This window comes from Mytilus trossulus, chromosome 4 (genome assembly GCF_036588685.1).
Source record: "Mytilus trossulus isolate FHL-02 chromosome 4, PNRI_Mtr1.1.1.hap1, whole genome shotgun sequence".
NCBI classification, from domain to species: Eukaryota; Metazoa; Mollusca; class Bivalvia; order Mytilida; family Mytilidae; genus Mytilus; species Mytilus trossulus.
Window position 1 is genome coordinate 88,786,352 of NC_086376.1, and position 27,044 is coordinate 88,813,395.

At 31.3% G+C, this 27,044-nt stretch overlaps 1 protein-coding gene across 1 annotated transcript in view; it reads left to right on the top strand.

Moving 5' to 3' along the window:
- Positions 1 to 22,885, top strand: part of LOC134714279 (protogenin-like) — a 44,648-nt gene extending 21,763 nt beyond the window's left edge. Inside the window, exons 2-7 of the mRNA XM_063575515.1 lie at positions 12,420 to 12,547; positions 14,201 to 14,417; positions 14,869 to 14,892; positions 16,166 to 16,486; positions 19,874 to 19,903; positions 21,312 to 22,885. Of these exons, the coding sequence (XP_063431585.1) occupies positions 12,420 to 12,547; positions 14,201 to 14,417; positions 14,869 to 14,892; positions 16,166 to 16,486; positions 19,874 to 19,903; positions 21,312 to 21,430 (839 nt within the window). The 3' untranslated portion in view covers positions 21,431 to 22,885. The remainder of the gene's footprint in view (positions 1 to 12,419; positions 12,548 to 14,200; positions 14,418 to 14,868; positions 14,893 to 16,165; positions 16,487 to 19,873; positions 19,904 to 21,311) is intronic.
- Positions 22,886 to 27,044: the final 4,159 nt, after the last annotated feature.

Sequence of the window (27,044 nt, forward strand, 5' to 3'; positions counted from 1 at the left end):
AAAGTTTTGCTAAATCCAGCTACGGTAACCTATGCCTGGGGTAGAAAAGCCTTATTTTTTTTCAAAAAATCTAAATTTTGTAAACAGTTAATTTATAAATATAACCATATCAAAGATAATTCATGTTATGTACCTATAGTAAAGAGTGCGATAGTTGAGTCATACGAACAGACTCTCATTTGAAAGTTTGAATTTTTCGAAAAAAATAAGGATTTACTTACCCCAGGCATAAATTTACCGTAGCCGTATTTGGCATAACTTTTTGAAATTTGGGGTCCTCAATGCTCTTCAACCTATCACTTGTTTAGCTTTCTCATTATAATGTTCTGAAATTACAATTTAAACAAAGGCTCTCTAAATTTTAATATTTACCAAAAGAGGGACGAAAGATACCAAAGGGACAGTCAAACTCGTAAATCTAAACAAACTGACAACGCCATGGTTAAAAATGAAAAAGACAAACAGAAAAACAATAGTACACATGACACAACATAGAAAACTAAAGAATAAACAACACGCACCTCACCAAAAACTTGGGGTGATCTCAGGTGCTCCGGAAGGGTAAGCAGAACCTGCTCCACATGCGGCATGCACCCGTCGTGTTGCTTATGTGATTACAAATCCGGTAAATAGTCTAATTCGGTAGGTCAAATTCATGAAAGGGAAGGAGATTGTAGTTACGACGTTAGGAACATATCCGATATCATTTGTGAAACGGTTATTCCATAACGATCAACCAACTCGTGATGGCGTCCGTAAAATATACGAAGGGATGATTTCAGCTTTACCATTTGGAACTCTTGGTTTAATAGCTTCCTTGTGAGCAGTAACCCTCTATCAAGAAAATCATGATAGGAAATGCAAGCACGGGAATATCGTATCAGTTGGGAGATATATACCCCGTATGCAGGTGCTGTTGGAAGTTGCTACTTAGAAATGGAAAGTTCACAATTGGAAAGCTGAAATCATCTCTTTTGTCGTAAAGTTTTGTCTTCAACCGACCCTCATTGTCAATTTAAAGATGTAAGTCAAGATACGAAGCCGACTTAACTGTATCTGTAGTATCCTTTATCTCCAATTCGTCGTTAGGTGCAGGATATATTCGTAGGAACTTTTTATTATCAGTTAAAGACAACATACCCGTGCGAATGTGTCGACAAAAAAGAAACAAATATTTTCATTTTTGTTGTATTCAATACTTATACTAATATTTATAAACTATTTTTTCATGTTTATGTAAATTGTTTATATACGTGAATGTTTTTAAAAGAACTACATGTATACGATATCTTAACCGTCTATCTAAGCCGACTATGGACCTTATTTGTGTTTGATAATTTAGATATTCATTTGATTCAAAGTTGCAAATCGGATAAGGGCGTATCATGCTTCCCTTTTAACTGTTGATCTAACCTTTCCTAAAGGTAAAAGGAAAAGGTTAGCATATGTAATATTAAATAACTAGCTCTAAAATGTTTAGTTGACTGGTTTTGATGACATTTGCAACCATGTTAGCACGCGTCATGTAATTTCAAAGTCGTACTATGTCGCTTATATAATGTCAATACATGGCTTGAACATTAACAAGAAAATCACCACATAGTAACAGTAACTATTATCTGGTTGTTGAAACGACTTTATGAATTTTGTTTGTTATTAATAATAAATCTTTTTTACTGTTTACTGTTTTCAGTTTACCTTCATATGTAATCGTGATAAGTTTATGAAAGAAATAATTCGAAAAAAACAAAAATATTACAGATATGAAACAACGCCAACCACTGAAATACGTGTTCTTCACCTGGTAAGGTACTAAAGCATGTGTAGGTAGTAAACATGTTAGAGTGATAAGCCATCATAGAACTAGGAACAGTGGTGTGACAGCACAAAAATACAAATTGTAGTAATCAGTTACTGTTGGTTTAACTTACAAATGATCGGTACGACGCACAAAAGAAACTAACATAAAAGCACCGAACTTACATACACAGAATACTAGTTCAAAGTCAATTACAACTAAAAAATAAATCATGTTCCCCAAAACTAAACTGTAGTGCCAGGATATACCTACCATTCACAAGTTGCTCTAGTAATGATTTTGCTAAATTATTTCTAGTAGACATGGATACTGATTTCCTAAGACCTTGGGAATCATTACATTTGTTATTCCCTACGCATTTGTTCCTCACAAAATGACAGTAGACAAGTTTTAACATTACATAATGGTAGCATTATCAACATGATAAGTGATGATTTAGCTGTGAGTAATTTTACCCAAGTGTTCTTCTTTTATATCCCAAAATGTTGACTACAAAGTATAGTGTGATTAATTGACTATCTTGATTGGTTTTAGAGAATTTAGTATTCATTGCTCGTATATCATTGTCTGGATTTGTGATCTTTTGGACACAATATCAATATCCCCCGTCAGATCCAGACACTGCTTGACCACGAAACTATTCATTTATCAGATCACACATTTGTTTTAACATAGACTCTGAAAGGACATTTTTTTTGGTTCCTATAATTGGTTGGCGGGTTCCTGATGGCATTTTCAAATACGATTAATTCAGCCAACTTAGTGCAAGTATGTAACACAACATCAATGTAGCACAATTAGGTTCATTCTTACGTCATTGTACACATCTAAATGGTCACGATATTTTTTGTGTCGGGCTTAAGAAATATAATAATAAAATAAATCAATTAATCAACAACGTAAAATATTTTGTGATTTTCTTTAGCACATATAATGACATCTTTCATTTCATTCTATCTAGTTACGGGTATCCAATATCACTCACTCGGTATGGCCATCGACAATTGTCAAATTAAACTATCAAACAAGCAATAATTTAGAATCACCCTTCTGCATTCTCCTACTTCCTGTCTCAGAACCTATTAATTAGGGATAACCTTCATCAATCAGTTAACACTAACTTTTAATACAAATGTTGACCCCTTCATATAAACTAATTTTCTTTGATCCCATAAATACCATGTTGGAAAATTCATTATCGTTAATGCAATTAATGGCAGTCTCAACCGAAAGTAATCGTATTATTCGTGAAAAACAAGTTATAACCAGCATGTAAAATCATTGTTTTATTTCGCAAAGACAATTACAGCTGAAGGTTACTTTTTCAATTAAGAAAATGAAAGACAAATATAAATATTTACAAAAGTTTAATAAAATATAACGGTTAAATAAAATGTGATATTCAATTTAGTCGTTCAATTGGCAATGTCGTAACATGAAAGCTATAGATTATCGCTTAATTTTAATACAATCTAGCACATCATGAACTACATTACCCTAATGCTACTTGTTCACGCTACACTATTTAACACAAGTCTTCCAGTCAGACACAAGGAGAATCATAGTCGTTTGATACTTTACAGTCTATACAAAATAAAAGTACATGTAAATCGTCATTGTTAACAAGTGCTATGTCGTATTCTTGTATTTTTTATTATGATGTCTTTGATAGAGGGTTGCTACTTTCCAAGAACTCTATTAAATTAGGAGTTCAAAATATTAAAATTGAACTTATTCCTTCGCAAACTTCACAAACGTCATCACGAGTTTTGGATAATCTGTTTCACAAGTTTCACATGTACCACATATCCCGTCCTCTTTTACTCAGATGTTACCTTCCGAATAAGACTCACCGGGTTTATACTAAAAAAGCAACACTATGGTACTACATCTGGAGAAGGATTTGCCTAACCTTTTAGAGAATCTGAGATGATTTCCCTGATGCTCAGTCGTTTTCTTTCTGTGTTGTAATTAGTTCAAGTGTGTTTGTTTTTGTTCGTTTTTCATCTTGTCTGGCATTTGCAGTTTGTTTTCCTCTTGTGAGTTTGAATATCCCGTTAGAATTTTCGGCTTCTCTTTTGCACCGGTTGTGTTGTTATAGGTCAGTACAAGTTACTTATTAAGTCTGCATAGGTTTTTCACATTAGAAGAAAACAAATCGTGAGTGTGGTCGATAAGACATTTTGAATTTTTTTTTAAATTTGAATTCATTGCATGATAAAAGACCCAAACGCACTAATAATGACTGTAGGTTTTTAAAGATAGCAAGAACATTAAACGGTCATGATACATATTTAGATTTATTTCTGAATATAACAAAGAAAGTGTTTTTGTTAATTTGCATGTGTATGTAGAAATTGGACAGCAACTCTCTATGAAGAAAATCATGATAGGAATTGCAAGCTCTGAAAAATGGTCACAAAAGGAGCTATATTTTCCATATAAAATCCTCATTTTTTCGAAAACTCTTCAATTTGATCCCAACCTACGCACTCATATATACAATTTCTAATTGATATTTCAAAAATGGGACAGACTGAACTGTACGGTATCTGAGTGATCCTTTATTTTAAAGTTCGGCCGGATGGATGAGGTTAGCATATTAAACAAAGTCTGAATTATCTAGTGAAAGAACATCATCTTTATCGCATAATTTAAGTTTAAAGTACACTAACTAGATGTGCAATCATTTAGAATGAGTCCTAACTGTTAAATTTTTATGGTTTAACAAATTGCATGTATGATTAAGTTAAACGTTATTATGTCGTTATAGCCGTTAGTATCATTATCATTTAAATTGTTTAAACGATATTTAGCGTGTCAAAGAAAGTTTCTGGGCATTTGTGTAAAGTTTTAAATGTTTCTACTTTATTTCCTCATTGATTAGTGTTGTTCAGTTACAGTTAGAAAAAGTAATTCGATATAATATAAATTGGTCTTTTCCTGTAGATGGCGACGTATCAGTCCGAAGATCACAGAACTTACAAGCTTCTATGTGAATAATACCGAATTATCTGGATCAAGGCAATCTTACACCAATAACAAATGAATTAATCAAATGTTTTGACGTAACAATATAAAATTTAGCACCAATATTCTTCGACATTCTTCAGCTAATTTCACCGGTTTCCGGAACTGTAATTGCTTATTTGTTCAATTTTGGTTTTTGTCCTGTTATGATCTATGATTTACGGGAAATATTTCCATTTGTAATTTGTAGATATAACTCATAAGTAACTCATGGTTGGTACGTAATTGAGTTATAGATTGGACAAAATAAATAATTCTTTTGATAAAAATGATGTAGATTATAATTGTTAGGTAGTGTTGTTGCATGACATTTTTTTTTTCTTTTGACATTTGAAATTAATTTTACCTAACAAGCCGTGCCAATAATGGAACACTAACTAGTTATTATACACATTGGGGATCACAGTGTCCCATTGTTGACAAGGACTAAATAAAGATAAACACGTACGATGCATATTTCAGTGCCCTAGACGCTCATTTCTGAAATAGTAATGCCATTAAACATTAAGCTAACTAAGCTTTATGCAGGAACTAAGGTATTAACTTCCTCGGGCTTACTTGACCCTAATTTGGCTGTGAAAAGTAAAATAACAAAAATACCGAACCTTAAGGAAAGTCCAAAACGGATAGTCAAACGGCAAAATTAAAAGCTCAAACACATTACACGTCAAATAGAAAACAAAAGTTTCTTTTTTTGTCATATAGCTCCTTGTGAATTTGGGTGTGTTTACATCATTGACTTTAAACTGTTTGGCTTTTATAAGCGATTCCGAGGAAGGTAAATCCATAAAAGCGCTTCGAAATTCATAAAAATCATTTAAACTGTAACAGTTATTTACATTTTTTAAAAGAAATGGGAACACAAAAATATTACTAGTAGTTTAAAATCTGACTAAGCAAATCTATGCTTTTGGGTATTAACAATGTTAATGTTCTTGAAGTTTTGAACAGAAGCGTTATATAAAATGACAGTATCGATATATAATGCCATCACAGGGGTGCTGCCTACTCAGTTGTCGAAGTGGTATCGACCATGTGGTTGTACATAATAAATCGTACTTATTTTTACCTCCCACAATCAGACTAAGTTTTCTATCATTGATGCAAGGATTCCCAATACAAAGTGTGATGGCATCCTGCTATATAAATTTAAAGCCGACAGTTTTGATTTTGTAATATAAAACAAATAGTATTAGTTTACATATAAAATTAATAAAAATGTTTGATCTGTTTCACCTATCAAATGTAAATTGAGCTTTATTCATATTTATTTTGCAGAAATACGCAATAAAAATTGAATCTGAACACTTAATCCCGTAAACCTTTAACATTCTCGTCGTCTCAAATATCACTTCAGTCCTATCGTTTGCACTGTAGAACCGTGAGAAATATGGAACAAAACAATTTTGGAGACACATTAACACACAATGATACAATTATTTACTCAATTGATACCACTGTTTAAATATTGGTGATCTATATTTTACCGGATGGGAAACAAACAGATCTGGTTAGTTTATTCAATGATTTGTATTGACATTACAATGATATAATTACTAAAATTGTAATTTTATTCCTGTGAACTCAAATGCGTTAAGGGACCTGTCATGTTCTACCAAACACTGACAGACAATCAGAATCAATAGATAATACAACTGTCAATATTTTTAACTATATCTGTCTTGTAGTATGATTTTCACTTCCACCGTGTCGTCTTGTGATTTCCGGCAGTATCCTTTCTTGCTCAAACGATTAGAATTTATAAGAAAAACGGTACTATTTATTCTGCCATAGGCAAAAATACTAACATTTTCAAAATTACCAGTTTTTAAAAAAAAAAACCAACTGGATAAAACAGTTATGTGTGGTGTTGGTACTTTATTATTCTATTTTAAAAATTGAAGACAAATAGTATCATGACCAATTTTTAATGGAGCTTGTTTGTGTTATCCATGCACACCTTCATTTTACACCAAATTTATGAAATTTTGGAAGCCTTTTCGAATAATTATCTAGAAAATATTTCAATAGGTTTTAAAATTTATATTGTAAATACACACACTGCAGTTATTCATAGATAAATAAAAAAATATATTGTACCCTTACATCCAATCACAGCGCTCCTAATTTGACTTCCTTCATCTACCTTGGGTACACAAAAGGCCAACTTATGTTGGGAAAATGTATTAGTACCGTTTTCCCTAGTAAGTGTCAATCGTATTTTAATACAGTAATTTACAGGAATTGTAAATCAAATTGTCTCAAAGATTTTTAATACTTTCCACTATTTGCATTCTGCTGCGAGGAAAGTACGACTAGACTGGTCAGACCATTATGGTTCTTTCTTTAATTTATGATTGACAAGGTTTCGTTACTGAATTATTTGTTTGGACATTTTTTATCATACGTATAGCTCTATCAGAAGAAACCAAAAATTTCCCTGGGGATTTTAAGCATTATCTTTGTTATTGGACGTCCTCTAATGCAAAAAAGTATCAAATTTGCAATGCTGAATTAAAGTTATTGTCAGTGTGAATGTGTAGCACCATAGACTCGCTGGTTAATATCTTTCAAGTATTATTTTAAAGGCAAATTAACATTCCCATTCGAATTATTACATCCTCATAGTCGACTTACTTATCTTTAAAATGAGGACACATGAACTATTTACCGAACAGATATCAGAAGGTGTCCCTTTCACAAATTACAACTTTCAGTCGTGGTTTTAAAACGAAAAAAAAATTGGAAATTTCTAGAATTTATGCTACAAGATACGGCAAATGAATAGGTTGGAAATGAAAAAATAAATAAACTGATTATCATTTAGATTATGTAAACCAGAATCTACAGTTTCAGTGATCGCGATCTGCCATGAGATAAAAACAAACCATGTTTGCCACCTCTAATACACCAGACAAGAACAAAAAGTGTTTTTCCACCTCTAAAGTGTAACAGAAATCAAATTAAATTAAAGGAAAGATAGATTATGCTGTGTTTTGTTTGAATTTGTTTAGATTATGTTAGATTTTAAAGATATATAATTTTACATATGAATCAATACCTCATTGGATACTAGATTTTAAATATATACAGTTTATACAATTATGATATTTTGTATTCATAATATTCACTTTGACAAAACATTACAATTTATGATGGTTTAAATCATTGTCCATATCGAAGCAATCCATATGTAGTATTCAAACTTTATGAAAAATTATGATTTAAGAGAATTCATCCCACATATTCTATGTTAAATCGATAATACTTTTTATGAAAAAAATGAAGCAAAGAGATTTTTGATTTGGCAAATACTGTTGCATTCTCTTTTACTAACATTTATACAAAAAATACAAGTATATTACAGAAATCTTGTAGGAACAAACATTGGAAAATTCAGAAGTATGATGGAGGTTGGCATTCAGACTTGAAGAAACTCTTATCCGTTAAATTTAGCTCTGTTTATGATCATACGGCTCTATGCATATATATCATAGTACAATATAATATTATATTTCAAATAGTTTTATTTTGGGTACATGATTGTCATTGGTTGGGATTGGCTCTTTTGGTAACAGTGAAAACACTTATATTAGTGTTAATGTAAGTTGGTTTTAGTGCCTTGTCTCGATCTGATGGTTCGAGCCCTTTTCAAACGATTTCTTTAGCTTATTTGATATAATGTCTTAATATATGCTTTGCTGTTACGGCACTGTCTTGCCGTAGGTAAATATTTGGACACTCACACGCATGTTTAAATCAGCAAGATATTGTAAGTGCCTGTTCAAAGTCAGGAGCCTGTTATTAAGGATGTATTCTTCTGACTTTTCAGTCTCGTTCAGTCCCGTTGAAATCTCGTTCTTGAATTATTTCCAAAACATGTGATAGAAGTGGAAAATATCAATGAATTTTAAAAATATTATAATCAAACATGAATCTGTGAAAAAATTGTGTATGTACAATGAATGGTTTTTGAGTAATCCAGTTTTAAAATTTTACGACCAATCAAGTCAATATTTTTAGCCACAATTTTGAGAAACTGGGTGAGGGATACAAAAAATGATTTTACAAGAATCATGTTCATCCCATATCATTTTGGTCTTTCTAATTTCTTAGATATGTATCTTTTCAATCATTTATGACAAAAAAAGTTGAAATAATATGCATTTTGTTCTTAAAACTGAGAAAAATCACAAAAATACAAAATTGACAGCATGGTGAATTTTACACAAAAAAACGTCAAAATTTGATAAAACTTTCTTATATTAACACCTACCTATAGTTTTTGTAAGTAAAAATTATTCAGATTGGTCCACTTCATCTTTATAGAAAGTATGAAAAAAAGTTTCAATTGTGGAACTGTGATATTTTCACGATAATAGCCCAAAAATAGGTAAAAATCGATAAAAAATGGGAAAATCATCAAAATTGGGCATTTTCAAAAGACCGTAGCAAAAAAAGAAGTGCACCACCATATGATTTTCTCTTCACCAATTATTTTGTTACAATCTTATAAACCCAAAAATCAGGTTAAGAAAAAAAGTTTAATTCTAGAAATTTTTGGCTCCTCAGAGGTGTACATCCTTAAGCGGTTGTTGTTCAAAACTTTGTTTTTGTTTTAATGTTTTGTATATAATTAGCCCATGGGTTTTCTCGTTTGAAGTTTTTACACTTTGTCATTTCGAGACTTAACTGGTAGCTTGCTATATGTGTAAGTGAATTTATTCATTTTCAAAGACCATACAGTGACCTTTAGCTGATAATAAAAGCGTCAATTAGTCTCCGATGGATAGTTATCTCATTTGGCAATCATACCACATCTTCTGATTTTATATGTACAAGGATTGTCTTAACTTTCAAGCTCTCCTGATCTCACGTTAGACTTAAAGTGTTGTTTAAAGTGAATATTCATGGAGTCAACACGACACAGTTATGATTTTGATTCATGTTGAGGGCACATTCAGTTCCAAATATTAATTTTCAATACACATTAAAACAAGCTTATCGAAATATTCCCAGTAATTTAAGCCCCGATGTTGTTTGTTTTTGTTTGGTTAAATGTATGGTATTAAGACTTGATTCTCATTCAATCGTTCAAAATCCAAATTACGTGAGTTCTTAAGTTTCTCAAGTATATCTATACCTAAAATATTATTTAGAGAAGCTGCACCTTCATGGTCAGGAAATAATTTGCAATAACAACCGGATGCAATATGCAAATCGTGAGCACAATGGAAATCATTTTAACTTTAATGACTGGCTATTTACGACTGCGAATTTTAATTTTACAAGAATAAATAGAAATAATCAGATGTATTATGGACCAGAAAATATACCACGGTATCTGTCTTAAATTGTCTGATCAATTCAAACTGTTTTCATTTTCTAACTGTTGATTCTATTTCGAATCTTACTGTTGATTCATTAGTATTCATTGGATTTCAAATTTCATGAACTTCGTGGAAACCCCGGTACCATGCAATCCAAATTCCAAGGAATGACAAATTTTCTATAAAAATTTATGCAAACTTTTGCCAAACCACGACATCAAATGACCACGAAAAAGTAAGTTTCCCTCATTCCTTGAAATTTGGTACCAACGAAAATAAATGAATCTACAGTATTAATGTAGTATTCTATCTTATGAATAACATGAAATGGCTTATATGTGTAATGCAACGTAAGGACACACAAATAGTTTGAAAACATTGTTAAAATGCTTATTTCAGTCGAAGAATTGATATGCATGATTTGACACTCCATTGATCCAAACATAGTTTGGGTTTAAACATTGTTAAAAATGTATGTGTTCATATGACTAGAACAGTTGACATGTATACTTGATTTGACATTACTGATCCATCAACATATAAGCACTGGGAGTAATACAATGAACAAGTTAGAATAACTAGTTTGGGGAATGAGTTAGTAAATAATAAATGAAACCCCCCTATATGGAACACTGCTTTTAGTGCCATTTTCACTTACAAATGTTTAATCTTGCTGTGTCATTATTCTCAACAGAGAATATCATAATTATTCTATTTTACGTAAAATTGATCTTATCTGAATTGTATTTTGAAGTCAAATAGCCAAAGCTTGTTATCGATACATCAGTTTGATTATATTTAAATGAAAATATTATGAAACACACTTTGCCATTTCTATAGCTACATTTGAAACGATCATTAATTTCGGTTCGTGCAACAGTCAATGTTTGTTTACAATGATTTTCAGTTTATTTCTTTTTTTTCTTCTGAGATACATTTTCATGAAAATTCTTTTGATGTTATACTTATATAATATTTGATAATTTTATTGTCTTAAAAAAACCAGTTTATGTGAGATATACTTATACAAATTCTTAATTTTCCAAGCAAGAATGTTGAGTAGACATAAGATAACTTTAAACATTTGCATATAACTTAGAAGTCCTCAATGTATATTACCTTAATGTTCCGTCAGTAAAATTGACTTTTCATTTTGATCTTTCTGGCTTTCTCATTGTCATCTTATATTAACCAATTATTACGGGTTCCTCTAGTTACAGCATACCCTAGAGAGTATCTTCAAAGTTAAAGTTTATTAATTCCGAAGCCTAACGTAAACATGTAAGAGATATGACATGTATTCACATGGAGACAAACGTGTCAATGCGCAATTACAGTTGTTTACAATTTTAAAGTGTTGTTGCACTTAGAGAAGTGAAGTCAAATTCCACGTGTAATATTGCAAATTCAACAAATAGCGGTTGTTTTCCAAATGTGTTTGATAAATTGATGGTATCGGTTACCAAGTTCCCTTGCTACCCATTTAAAACTAGGAGAATCAGACGAGAAGATTTTGTTTTAATCAATTCTATCTGATTTCTTCAGGAATCCTTTTAGCGTTTAAAGCATGTTAACATGTTTCCTTCAATGAACGTAAAGTACATTATAAAGTTGTACTTTCCGTCTTATATAGAAGTTAATAAGGACAAACATCAATCAGAACCGGTTATTAAATATCGAGTATATCTTATAATCAATAGGTGGAACAAACCTGATGATAGCTTATATGTAGAAATTCTGATATTTAAACGAAGCTGCGGATTAATGTACCAGCCGATTTATTGGTACATATGATCATGATGATTGTAGAGTTACAATTATGTTGGTACTTACATGTTCTGTCTCTTGATGTTAACCATGCAAGCAACAACAAAGAAATACATCGGTGTAGAAATATTTATGGTACAATGTACTTCACATAAATATGTACAACTTTGTTGACGTTATATGTTGCTTGATATATAGCTGTTATTCGTTCATTTAAACTTAGCTGAATTATGATATTTTATTTTATTTGAACGTATGCTGTGATTACGAAGACTTTTATATTTTTACTAACGTTAAACAAAATTAAATTGAAACCCTACTTCAAGAACTTCAAATATTTTGAAAAGTTAGAGCTCTTCTTGTTTGGGATTTCAAGAAACTTGATTGCTTAACTTGCTCGCTGATTTTCATTAAAGAAAAAAATATTTGTTATAGTGATTACTTTATGATAAATGACAAACGATGTTTTAAAGTTTCAGGTGAGCTGTTTCAAAGGCATCGTCAAACAACATTTACACCTGAACAGAACAAGCACGTGACAGTGTATAAAGGAGAAACAGCTGTACTTACATGTAGAATTCAAAATTTGGGCCCAAAGACAGTAAGTAGACACAGCAACTACGTATATCGAGCGACTAAGAGCAATTACACTGTAATGTTTTTACAATTAAAGGAGTTTAGTATTTATAAGTGAATATGTTTGCACACAAGAAATCAAAATGGGATCAACATATTAACACATTTAATAAGGCTATATTCAAAATCAAAGTTTAAAACATTAATTGTTTGTGCATCACTTACGATAAAAGATAATGATTTCAAGTCTGTGCGAAAATTCGTCTATTCATAAGTCCGAGGTACCAGGCTTAAGTTTTGATAAGGATATTTTTTAATAAGTAGTGGTCAACCAAATCGAACTTAATAACACATGTTCACTGTTTTGTGAACTTTTATTTGCATAAAGATTTTGTGTTTTTCCATATTTCGATGTCCTCCGAACATTAAAATTTGATAGTGCAAGCGCTGCACAGTGTCCTTTGTTAGTGACTATTCCTTCTTTGAAGCTATCTGTAACGTTCATGCCAATGATTTTATTATACTTTAAGTACTTTGATATTGTGAAACTTGTTTAATAGCATTTGATATAAAAATCCTAATATTGAACATTGTAACGGTTGAAGTCGGGGTCGAATTCATGCAGACATAAAATGGATGAAGAAATGACACAAAAATAACCGATAAACAATGAACCCTATGAAACCTACGTTTGTAATCTAATTTTAATGGTGTTGTAGCGTGCAGAATGTTTTGTAACTGTGATAAACAAACATCTTGTACGCTTGATATCCTTTATAGGAATTGATAAACACACTCAGTCTGGTAGTTAACATTTCATAAAGTTCATTTGTTTGATGATAAAACAAGCATATTACAAACAGTGGTAGTTACAAGCAAAACAATAATATGATAATCTTCAGATATATTGCATACGCACATTCTGCATGCGTGTTTTGTCCTACGTGTACCGTGCGCGTGGTCAGTTTAAATTCTAGATAAGCTGTTTGTTGGGTTGATAAAACTAACGATTTCGATTGGCATTTTGGTTCCAGAAGTCTCAACTGGTTATCCCGCTAAGACTTTGAGCAATTAAGAAACAAAATCTAAGTTATGATTGTATAACTTAATCACTTAAAGGGAGAGAGGGACCATAAAATAAAAATGACTATATTCAAATTTAAACTAAACAAAACAAAACAATCAAAAATGATCATTTAATGTACAGATGTATACAGCGAATTAACACATCACAGCAAAATGTGTAACAAGAAATTCAATAAAATATAACATTTAAGAATGTTTTGTATGTTTTAAACGAACGCTTATGGATGGTTGTGCAAATGAAGCATGCTGTTAAGCAACTAATATTAATCAAACGACATTTGCGTTGGTGTTAAATATTCTTGTTTATATTAAATCGATTGTTTTTAAAATAGTTGCAACAGTTTACACATCTCCTTTTCGTTATGTATTACTGCAAATCTGATGAAATAGTTAATGACCAGGAATTATTTTATAATCCCTAAAGTAATATAAAAATCGTTAGTTTAAGGCTTAGTTACAGTGATTATCACTTACACAATATTGCATTACAAATATTATTTACAAATTTAAAGACAAATGTATATAATCATAAGTTTCTATTGTTTAATTTCTCGACATTTAGCTTTATTTCTTCGTTTTTGCTATTCTAAAGGTAGCTTGGCGCAAGGTTTCGGAAGACTTCCCAATATCCGTTGGCAGAATGATGTATGCTCCAAATGATGAAATGAGCATAGATTATAAGCAGGATGGTCAAATGACTTATGTAAATTTAGTAATAAAAAAGACACTCCCATCCCATTCCGGAAAATATGAATGTCAACTAATTTCATCGGAAATTAAGCTTCAACACGTGTCTCTAACTGTTCTTAGTAAGTACTTTTTGTTTAAGTCTTAATGTTGTATACATGAGGTTTGTGCCTGTCGCTTGTTATTCTCCGTCTTTTAATTAAATTATTTTATTGAATTATCTATAGTTCAACTTATATACATTGTTCAGGCCTAAAAATAGATTATATTTATTTTTTTATTTTTAAAAGTAAAATATATTTTTGAGGCCCTTTATAGCTTGCTGTTCGGTGTGAGCATAGGTTCCGTGTTTAAAACCGCACATTGGCCTATGATGGTTTACTTTTATAAATTATGACTTGGTTTGCGAGTTGTCTCATTGGCACTCCGTCTCGTACCACATCTTCCCATTTCTATCACACAGATTGTTAACATCTAAGATGCAATACACTAATAATTTAATTTGTGTTATAGAATAAAAACCGATGTTTATGACTTAAAAAATAATATCAATAGTGTTGATTTTTATTTTAGAGAAACGGCCTGTGTTTAAGGAGTGTAAGTATAATTTATCAAAATAAGCTTAATGCGCTGTCTTTTAGATGTTCTTTGTGTATTCGTCTCTTTTCAAGTAAATTTTTTCCTGAGGAGTTGTTTTTTTTTCTCAGAAAAGAAAAAAAAACTTTGCGTTATAAATTAAAGTGCTCTGGTACAAATACGTGATAGTGGATGACGAAAATAGGAGAACGAAGACAGTATCGTCCTGTTGTCGATTGTCAATTGTTTGTAGATGTTTATTTTTAATGATTATTACACCAACCTATAAGGTATACACGTTCGTGTGATTCTGCATTGTAGATATAATTAAATTTATGTGTATACATAAGTATTTGACAGAAAATACATGTAGCTTAACGCGACCAACGATTTATTTATAGTACTGAGAACCATATGGCAGTATGAACTTTTAGGTTGCATTTCTGTAAATATTGACAATGCAATTTCCCAAAGAATTAAACACTGAATAAAATCTTATCCTAGAATTGAAAATTCATATGCAATACATTTTTTTCAAAATTCAAAATATAGAGTAGTGCGGCATTTTATCAACGTTTATATTCCCTGAACTTAATTCTCACAGTTTAAACAACACTAATTTTCTTAACTACTCCTACCTAGAATAAAAGGTTACCACAGATTTCAATATAAACAAATTGCACATATATATTTATTGGTAATATTCCCACGTTATATCTCTATGAGATGGAACGCAGAAGTCCGAACTGGGAACCAGTATGTAAACAAAATTATTTTCTTTGAATATTCTAAATCTCCCAAAAGAGGCGTGGTTTTAGAAACAGCTGTATTTACAAAGTGCAACCTAGTACGACGCTTATTTCATATATTTGTACGAGTTAGGTACATGACTTACATGTTGGAATACATAGCTTCTTCTCGAATTTCTATAAGGAGATAAGGTAAATAAATTAAATTGATAATGTAAAAACGAAGATTGGTCAACAGTAAATCTTTCCACATTTGGTGATACTCTAATAGGGTAAGGCCTGTTCCGCTAGCGATTCTCATTTTTAAGCTGAAGACAATTTAAATTAGGGTAATAAGTGGGTGAAATAACAGCAATTAACTGGAATCTGTGAATGGGGTAGAACATATAAATATCGCAAACGGGACAAATACATGTTTTTAATTCTTTACTTCCTTTTCGATTCCGATTGGTCGTTTTCACTGTCGTATTACACGCATTAAGGCTAGTGACAAAGTTTACTACTTTGTATTAAAAAAATTTCAATATTTATATTTCTATTCACAGCTATACATCTTGGCGGATCAGAGTACCTAAGTCCAAAACAACGACTAAACTTAACTTGTAATGCTACTGGCTCAAGCCGTGCCCCCGAATTTATAGACTGGTTTCATAACGGGAATCTCATCGATGAGCGAAAAAAACCTTGGAGAAACAGAGCACAGATTTTTAATTTTAAACCAGAGGTTCCTGGACGTTCACTTATTAGTCAACTGACAATTGAACATGTTCTAATTGAAGATGCCGGTGTATACGTTTGTCGTAGTATGACCCCTAGTGTCAACAGTGGTGTTGATACAACAAGCCTCAATGTACATATTTTAAATGGTATGTACAATTACCGTATTATTATATATTGTTAGTACTATAATTTTACAAATAGCAATTTTCCCTAATTTTCTTTTTTTTATATACATTAACAATTACCAAAATCAAAATTGAGAATGGAAACGCGGAATGACCAATAGGTCTTCAACGCAGCGACAAAAAAAAACCCATCCTGTACGTTTTAACTTAACATGCAACTCAATGCCTTCGCAGTATTAACATTGATTGCATGATTTGTATTATTACTTATTTAAGAGTCGTAAATATTGATGATCAATAAAATACAAATTATAAGGATTTTTTTTAATTCGTTGAATTAATGTATGGTTCCCTCGTGTTAATAAAAAGTAAAACTCATTCTAGATACCAGGATTAAAATTTTATATTACGCCAGACGCGCGTGTCGTCTACAAAAGACTCACCAGTGACGCTCGAATACAAAAAAAGTTTAAAAGGCCAAATTAAGTACGAAGTTGGAGAGCAATGAGGACTAAAATTCATAAAAGGTTTGCCAAATACAGCCAAGGTAATCTATTCCTGAAGTAAAAACGCCTTTGTATATAAAAAAAATCAAAAGTTTTGTAAACAGTTAATTTATAATTATGACCATATCAATCATAATTCATGTTAGCACCAAAGTGCAGTGCTGACTACTGGCTGGTGATAACCTCGGGAAAATAAAACTTCACCAGCAGTGGAATCGACCAAGTGGTTGTAAATAAACTCATCATAGAAACCAGGAAACTGTTACATAAAATATGTATGTTGTTTTTCAGTAGCGAAGTCTGCGTGATATTTGTTCCTGATCTACATTTGAATATATTTAGATGAACATAGTTTTTATAATGAACAATGCTTTATGGTATATGTTATAGACATAAGCTGTTGTCTGCTCTATGATCAGGTTAACGTTGTTGTCTCTTTGACACATTCCCTTTCATTCTAAATTTTATAAGTTCAAACGGACAAATAGTTTTCGGTAACGAAATTTGGTATTGTTGGTTTTAATAAATGTGTATCCAATAGTGTCACATTCTTTTTGTTCATCAGAAACGAAGCTGTAACGTTTTCGAACATGTCTAATCATACTGAACATCTATCAATCACTGTTAAAAAATGTATATATGTACACAATTCGCAATCCATCTATAGTATTGAGCGTTTATGTGTTGAATCAGATTTGAGTGTATTCTCTTTCAGTTAAAAGATTCGAGCATCTTCGTTTAAAACATGAATAAAGCATAACACGATACATTGTAATTGAAAAAATAATTGTGTATGTACTAGGTTTGAAAATGTGTTTGATAAAGGTGAAACATTGGTGTCTAATCGGAGTTAAATTTAAATATTTTAATTTTATTTTTATTAAAATTAAAAAATAAAAGTCTTCTTTTCTGGAATGCTAAGAAATATTGTGAAACAGAGGAAATTTTATTCAAACAATTGATCAATTCATAAAAAAACATACAAAACTTGTAAGCTGTACCTTAATTAAGACTTTCATATAAAAAGTAAAATGTTGAAATCAAAAGGACATTTGAGAATCATAAAATTTTAAGGAGGTTCTTTAAAGATCAAGAATTCTTACTAAATGTAGTGATATCACGATATGCCTTGCGTGATTACAATCAGATCACTGACATATTCATTATAACAAAACTGTTTGCCAGTCAAATTAAATCGAATAACTGTTATTTGATTTTAATTGTAGTGCAGATTTAATAGCATGTTTTAAAACTTTGACAGTATAAATTAGATATTTAGATTGAGATGAAGGCTTCGGAATGAGATTATTGTTCGACGAAGATTTACTAAATGAAACGTCCATGTACCAGTATCTGAAAGTTGCATCAATTTTAAAATTATGTTTATGACTGATGAAGTTTATATTTCCCGAGTTCATCCCCAGCCCAGTAGTCAGCACTTCTTGTGTTGACAGGAATATAATCATTGATATGGAAATAATTATAGTTTAATTGTTTACAAAACTTTGAATTAAAAAAACAAATAAGGTGTTACTCTGTACCTCAGGCTTAAGCGTCATTTGGCAAAACTTTTTGAATTTTCGGTCCGCAATGCTGTTTAGTTAAGTACTCAACTAGGCATTTTTTACTTTTTTTATTCGAATGCCACATATGAGTCTTTTGTAGACGAAACGTCCGTCTGGCGCAAACAAAATTTCAATCCTGGTATCTATAATGATTTTATCTAAATGTTTATTGAGTGATAATATGAGACAATTATAATTTTAAAAGTAAATGTTGGTTGCTTTTAAAGGTAATCTGCTTATATCCGTCACGTGCATTAAAAAAAATGAAAACAAATTACCTAGGCGTCAAATTATCATATTTTTTGCCATGGCACCGATGGGTAAATTGTCAGTGTTTCTGTGTCCTTTTTAATGATTGGGACTGAACGAAAAAAAAACTATAAGAACTCCTAGGTTGTATAAAGCCAACGAGTTCAGGAAAATATTTGATTTTTAACAAATTGCAACCTTACAGGTATATATATACCATACATAATATACATTTAGTGCGTTCTGGTTGGAAATTAGCATCTACATAAGGAATTGCATTGCCCTTTCCATTCAAACAAAAAAATATGTATTACTTGTATTCGTTATAGATGTTGAGCGTATTTTGCTAAATATTATCATTAACAAAATACGTAAAGAGACTATAAGTTCGATAAAAATATACTTAATATGTTTGGTTGAGTTGATTACTATAGACTTGAAAATTAAGATAGTTATTTATCAACCCCAAATATGTAATACGTTACTGATACATCACAGCCTATGATAACTTATTCGTAAATATAGATATAAGAAGATGTGGTGTGAGTGCCAATATATGCATTGATCTTTTTAATAATTTGTTTCAAATGTGCTAATTTATACTCAATGTGAATGTTAGCTTTCATTAGTAAGTGTTTCAAGTTAAAGACTTTTTTAATTTAATATTCCTCTTTCAAAAAGCAAGATAGTATTCAAAACGATCATATTTCAGTAAACCTGATAGTACTCAAACGTTCCTATTTCAGTGAATAAAGGTAACAGTAGTATACCGATGTTTAGTAAACCTAAAAGTACTCAAATGTTCCTATTTCAGTAAACCTTATAGTACTCAAACGTTACTATTTCAGTAAACCTGATAGTACTTAAACGTTCCTATTTCAGTAAACCTGATAGGTACTCAAACGTTCCTATTTCAGTAAACCTAATTGTACTCAAATGTTCCTATTTTAGTAAATCTGATAGGTACTCAAACGTTCCTATTCCAGTTAACCTGATAATACTCAAACGTTCCTATTCCAGTAAACCCATAGTACTCAAAATGTCAAATTAGAATTTCATATTGATTCTTTTTTAATTTTATTTCGCAGCAGAAAAAGATCACATGAAGAAAAGAGAAGGTGAGTAGTACAATAGCATTTCAGCCTGTAGTTTACTCGATAAATCATTTGTACTTTCGCTTATTTAAGCACCAGCATACTGCCCTAAATAATGTTTTTTTTTTTTTTTTTTATCTAAAGCAATAATTACAAGTTAACAAATACGGTTTTCTATAAGCATCGAATGCTCAAAATTCAGTTTCTCAAATACTCGTCTATCAGTAAATTGTTGTCATGAACTTTTATAAGCACTACATGATTTATACCTCCCAATTTTGATGCGGCAGTCTTAAAACCTCTATTTTTTACAGCAGTAAGCCAAGTGGCACTGTTTTTAAAACAATAGAATGATGTGATTTGAAGTCATATGGAACGATTGAACGTAGAATAATAATGTTTATTCAATTCTAAAACCAATGCAAGCATATATCATAAACTGTGCACAATGTTTTACATGTTTTACCCATACATATCGTATAATCGTCTAAAAAATATTTCACTCGGTCAGTGTTGATGTGAAATTATGATAGCTAATTAATTGTGGTGTTTTGAAGCCGACGTTTACCGATTGTTATCTTGGTAAGCAATTATGAACAAAAAAACATGGATACTAAGATAAACATTGTATATCATTTACATATTTGTTTTCCGTTCATTTTTGTATAAAAATTTAGCCGTATGTTTTCTTGTTTAATTTTTTTTACATTTGTCATTTCGGGGCCTTTTATAGCTGACTATGCGGTTTTGGCTTTACTCAATGTGGAAGGCCGTACTGTGACCTATAGTTATTAATTTCTGTGTCATTGTGGTCTCTTGTGGAGAGTTGTCTCATTGGTAATCATACCACATCTTCATTTTTTACTGTAACAATTAGTGTTGTTTATTTCGATGACTAGGCAATGTTTACATTTGTTGACTCTTTCTGCCACGTTGGGTTTACCCTTCGTTCTTACGTATTGCTATCACTGGACCTTTACAAGAAAGGTCAAAATAATGTTTCTGCATACGGAAAATATGACGGCAAATTATTTTTTTAGAAAGCCAGTAATTAAAAAAAAGTTCATTTCTTCTAAATTTGGATAAACTGAATTTGTTTTTAAAATAAAAACTGTTTTAATTTGAAGTTTCATATAACTTTAAGAGGTTATTTTTCTTATATCAACGAAAAAAACCTTAGTTTCTTACCACGGCTGCAAGTTCAGCAGAAATTTCTTATCCATCCTATTTGTTTGATTTCACCCATATTAATGAAACTTCAATGGAAATACACATGTTGTAGAAACTATATGGTTTTTAATTTCTATTTGCTCTATCTACAGCTATTTTTAGAAATGCCTTTAACAATACGTGTTTAAATTGACGCGGGTACGTTAGTGCTGGTTAATTATGTTAGTTGTTTTTTTATTTAAATAATTTTTTTGTCTTTTAGGTGGAGGACATACGAAGGTAGCAAATGAACTGATGAAAGGCCATAGGAACAGGACAATCCGAATACAAGGATGCTACTATGTAGTGTTACTCGCTATAATATTTCAGATATTTAGCTGACGTATTTAAACAGGATAAACAGTTTTGTGCCTTATGAGGGAAGTTTTTTAAAACATGTGTTTTGTGGTGAAAAATGAAAACAATTTGCTAATTGAAGTTTTGTTTTAGAGCCATTATATAACAAAACAAAGCAGAAAATAAATCGCGCGCATTTGTGAGGACCAGGTTTGGAATTGTTTGAATACGACCATTCGTAATACGTTATTTATCTGTCGAGTTCTGTTTATTTCTACTGTTATAGCATTCCATTAATAGAAATGATTGTCAGGATTCGTAGATTACATTGTAATTGGTGATTGGATCAATATGCTATATTTTGTACTTCAAACGAAAGGAGTTTTCAAAGCAATTTTCTGCTGTCAATGTTTATATTTTTAAGTTGATTATTTGATAATGTTTTTATACATACAATAAAAATTAAACATTGATAGAAGCTGTATCTACTTTAAATGGAATGCATTGACAGGTACCATTGACGTTTCTTTAAACTGTTCAGCGTTTGTAAATAAAAAAAGACATTTCAAAGGATGTTGTTTTCTATAAGTGTATTTCAGTTCTGTAAGGTTAAATCGATCATTTTTAAGAGAAAGATAGTCATCAGAATTATGCATAGAGCTGCTTTTAATGAATACGTTTGTTAAAAACTAAATTGGAATGGAAGTTTCTGGTTTTGACTAAACTCTTAGTAACGTATAGTATCCATTTTGTATATATATTTGAGAATCATTGATAAACAAAAATATTTTTTTTCATAACATCTTATCATGTCAGTACATTAAGTTTAATGTTAAAAAAAAGCCTACAAATTTTACATGTAACTAAAAAAGATAACAATTTCATTAAGAACCAGAACACAACTGTTTCGTTCGTATACTCTGTTAATTTAATTTTCACAATTAATTTTATACCTCGATTTTGGTCAAATGTAATTTTATAATGCAGATATATTTTGGTTAACTATTTGAACAGTACATCATAATGATGAAATAAGGGACCTATGTATACATTAACATTACTTGTTGAGAAGGGTTTGGGAAACAAACTAAGAATTAAGACAAGTCCCAAGTTGTGAGACATACCCCTTAGTTTAAGAAATATTGGACTAAATGATCCCTGTTTTTCCTCATTCAAACAATCAATATGTATAAAAGAGATACGATATCTTGAGCAGGGTATGAAATCAGCAGGGGTCCACAGGTTATTGACCCCTAAAATTTGGTGTGGGCTACTTAAATTTCTGCTTTTATGGTATAGGACTATATATATGGGGGCTACACAATTTAAGCTGTGGGCTACCGTTGCCAAAGTCTCAAGTGCTATCCCTGAAGCGCTCATATCCTAAACCAGTAATCATGCATTGTATTTCCATACTGTTACTTCTTACTATTGGGTTTATTGTAAGTTATATAATATTACTATCATAATTTTACATATAACAAAATATTAAACAGATATTTTAACTGATTTGTAAATATTGATTCTATGTATATTAATGATGGGAAAATAATTTTACAATAAATATAAAGTTTACTTTTTAAAACAGCTGTATTTCTAAGCCATTATTAATTGTTGAGTTTAAATGGAAACATGCTGGTATCATATAACCGTTTGTTTTGAACCTTTGATCACATGTATCAAAAGATTGTTGTTCTGTATTGATTGGTGTTAAACGCAACTTTCAGCACAAGTGTGGTATGTCGTGACTGGCGGTGTTATTGGTGGAGGATGGTGGTTTGCTAGATAAAAGAGAAACACAGACCTCCGGTTTGAAAACTGATAATCCTTGTCAATTAAGATTATAGTCGAACGCACATCATGCATGCTGAAAGGCCAATGAAACTTAAATCGACTTCTAATACATACATGTTCCGTTTAAACTTATATTTGAATTAAACCCCTTCCAAATTTCATATTTTCAGTATCACCTGATATTTTAACAGTTACATGTAATAAAATTAACGGTACCAATTGTCTTGCACCAGATGCGCGTTTCGACACTACATGTCTTTTCAGTGATGCTCGTGACCAAAATATTTGAAATCCTAAGCTTATATAAAAGATGAAGAGCTATAATCCGAAAGGTCCAAAAAGTATAGCCAAATGCGTGAAAGGAATCAGAGCTTTGCATGAGAGAGATACATTCCTTAATTTATAATAATTTATAATATTTTGTAAACACGACTTATTGTTTTCTTGTGTATGTTTTACATCTCAATTCATCGAATGATTTCAATGTAATCCGCTATCAGACAATATAGCCATGATTCTAACAGTTTGACTGAATTTTCACCAGTTGAATCAAATTGTGAAGTATGAAGTTCCTTGCAAAGTTGCAATTGACGAAATGGATTAACAAATTTGTCGACAATAGAGCATGAAAGATAATCAAACCAATTATATATAAGGTAATTACATAATATTTTAAAAATAAATTAATTTTCCATTTCCAGACCTGTTTACATTTCTATCATTACTTTCTAAAATGTCTGTTTTGTCCGACAGATATTTAAAAAATGGAAGGTTTATTTTTTTAACCACTGTTGGAAATTTATTAATGATTTGCTAGATTATTTAAAAGCAGATAGACTATCATACATATGCACACTTCACACTGGGCGTATTCCCCATTTCATACCGTGGAAAAAATGACAGCAAATTGTGTGTCAAGAGGAGGTCCTTTCAATCCTTATTATTAAGAAACCTCTTAACTTCTTTCTCTCTTTCACTTTCCCTCATTATCATAACATGAAATCTCGTATCCCCTCATCATACAAGAACGACCAATTATTATAGTTAATTTGGGCATAGTAAAGTATCAATTTAGTGCTCTAATATTAACATCTTATTTGTCTTTTTGTGAAAAGAATTCCCTTCCTGTTCCTTCTTCGCTTTTGGTAGTAAGTAAAATGTTTAGGTATTTACAGGTTTGATATGGTAACCATGTTTATCATTTAGTTATAAGCAGAACCTTTATATACTGATGTTAGTTCCGTACATAGAAGTCAATGTCTTATCTTTTGCGTCGTAATCCAATTGTATTTTTGTAGTATTTTTTTGATAAACTTTAGAAATATTACAGTATATTGTCGCGTTCTATTACCTAGGATGATCATCAGCGATACGAGCCTACGGCAGAAAAATTCTAACAAAAAGTCAGGATGTCTGACAGTTACTGGAGTGGAATTAAATTACATTTCACACTTCAAATCGCATGTTAATAACACTGTTTTGTACTTTGTTTAAAAAAATATTGGATAGTATTTCATGAGGATGATATGATGGCATTCGGCATCTTAATTAAAATCAGATATTTCGGTAAACGTCGAAAAACATGACACAAATTAGAGATAACTGAATTAAACTTGTGTGATAGGGGAGACAGTGGTATAAAACCTACGGAACAGTAGTAGTCACAGAGTCGGAAATATTGAAGGATTGGTTTTTAGCTGTTGTTTTATTATAATGTAATGGGTTGGTTCATATTTCTTTCAGCACTCTTGCTTGTCAATAATTAATCGACTATATTTTTTCGTCATGCTTTAGAAAACTGAAGAGTAATCATAAGGTAAAGGGGTGATTGATACAAAAGACCTGACAGGTGAAAGCTTTTCTGATATCCTTTTTTACTCTATATTATCAAATTCGACTAACATTTTGGAAATTAGTTTATGCTCTGGCAGAAAGGAATTATTCTCGCAACATGCTTCAAACGTTGCTATATTTAGATGCATCCTCGAAAGACAGAAAACACATTTATCACTCAAATTTCAGTCATTTAATACTTAAACATGTATTACTGATCAATAAAGAAAATTAATAATACACTTACAAAATTAGTCCATAACCATGCACGCGTGTTCGTGGTAAATCTGTTCTTCAATATTTTGTTAGAATCCAAACAAAGATTTTTTTTAGATAAATCAATTGTAGTCGATTAAGATTAAAGATAAACCAATTTTTGTAGACTGATGTTAATGATGTTTCGTATGATTTGTATTAGTACGGCAATGGTTATGGAGAAGACGAAATATAATCTAGAAAGAGAAGCAACTCAGCAATGCAATGGTTTTGCAAGGTACACTGGTGGTAAAGAATTCATGGAAGACAAAACAAAGTTTTTTGAGCCAGCAGTTAGAGGATAATTTCCAACTATATCCATTTTAAAAATAATTACAAAAAAAAAAAAGGTTTTCAACCAACTTCGTTTCTGACATCTTTACACTGTCGTAAATACACTTGACGTCAACTATGTACCGCGCTTTATGTAACGTCAAGTCACCTTGACGTGTTGCTATGGCTCTCTAATACATCTATCAAATAGTCGATATGTCTTTTATTCCTATCTTCCACTTTATGATAGGTGCAGTTTGGGTACTGTAACGTTATGTATGATGCACATATTGTACTTCATTATTATTTTTTGTTTTTTTCCAGATAAACCAATTGTTATAGATTAAGATAAGCCATTTTTTGGTAGATTTAGTTAAGCCAATTTTGTAGATTTGGATTAAAGATTTTCGTATGATTTGTAATAGTATGGCTGTTGTTATGGATCATTCAAGATTCGAAACCGGGAGAGGGAAAAAAACACAACCTTGTATAAAAAAACTCAAATTATTGCGAAAGACAAATACATTCACTGCGACGGACGCATTCATAACGCACCTTTTGAAGAATATAAAAAAATTCCGATTTTGCTTACCCACAAAGGACAAATTGACACAACTATTGAACGCACATGTAACTTATTTTCATTTAGGTTTATCGAGAACCGTAACATTACTCCAACTAACCTTTTGAATACCATTGACAGGATAAGTTATCAAGAGCAATATACATAAATGCGTGATCTGCAAGAGATTTGCTGGTCGACTATTATCAGCTCCAGATCAACCTCCTTCTCCTAAAGACCGACTTATAGAAGCAACCCGTTAACAGTAACCGGAGTAGGTTAAACTGGTTTCTTGAATGTTAAAACCACATATGGACACAACTTGGCATTGCACAAGGTCATGTTTTTCTCTGGCTGTTTATAGCGTCTTTACACTAAATCCATTGTATGTTGGATGTGTACGGATTGATTGTTTAGTCTTAGAGGCATGATTTTTTTTTATTAATTCAGATTGAACTTCTCAGAATTATCTTTACGGAAGGTGAAGCTATACCCAACGACAGACCTTAATAAGTATCATCTGACGCGTTAGATGAATCGCTCACCCCGTCCCACTTGGTTGACAGACATGGAATAACATCACTACCTAACCCTACGAATCAGGAATTGGAACAGTCACTACATGATATAACACATAAATCTTTTGAATATACTGTATAAGATTTAATAACTGATTATTCAAAGTTTTTGGTGTAAATGGAAACATGAAGCTCCATATGTTGTGTAATGTTTTGTCTTATTTTTTGTTGTCGTTTGTTTTCGGCATTGCATTGTATTGTCAATTTATGAGTTTGAATATTTCTTTGGTATCTATCTTAACCCTCTCTGTAAGGTTTAAATCATGTCGGACATGTTTGACATAGGTAGATTCAGGGAGGCATTGGTGTCCCCCGGCCATGTGTTAAAACAAATGGTTGTTTATATAGAATCACTAAAGCATGA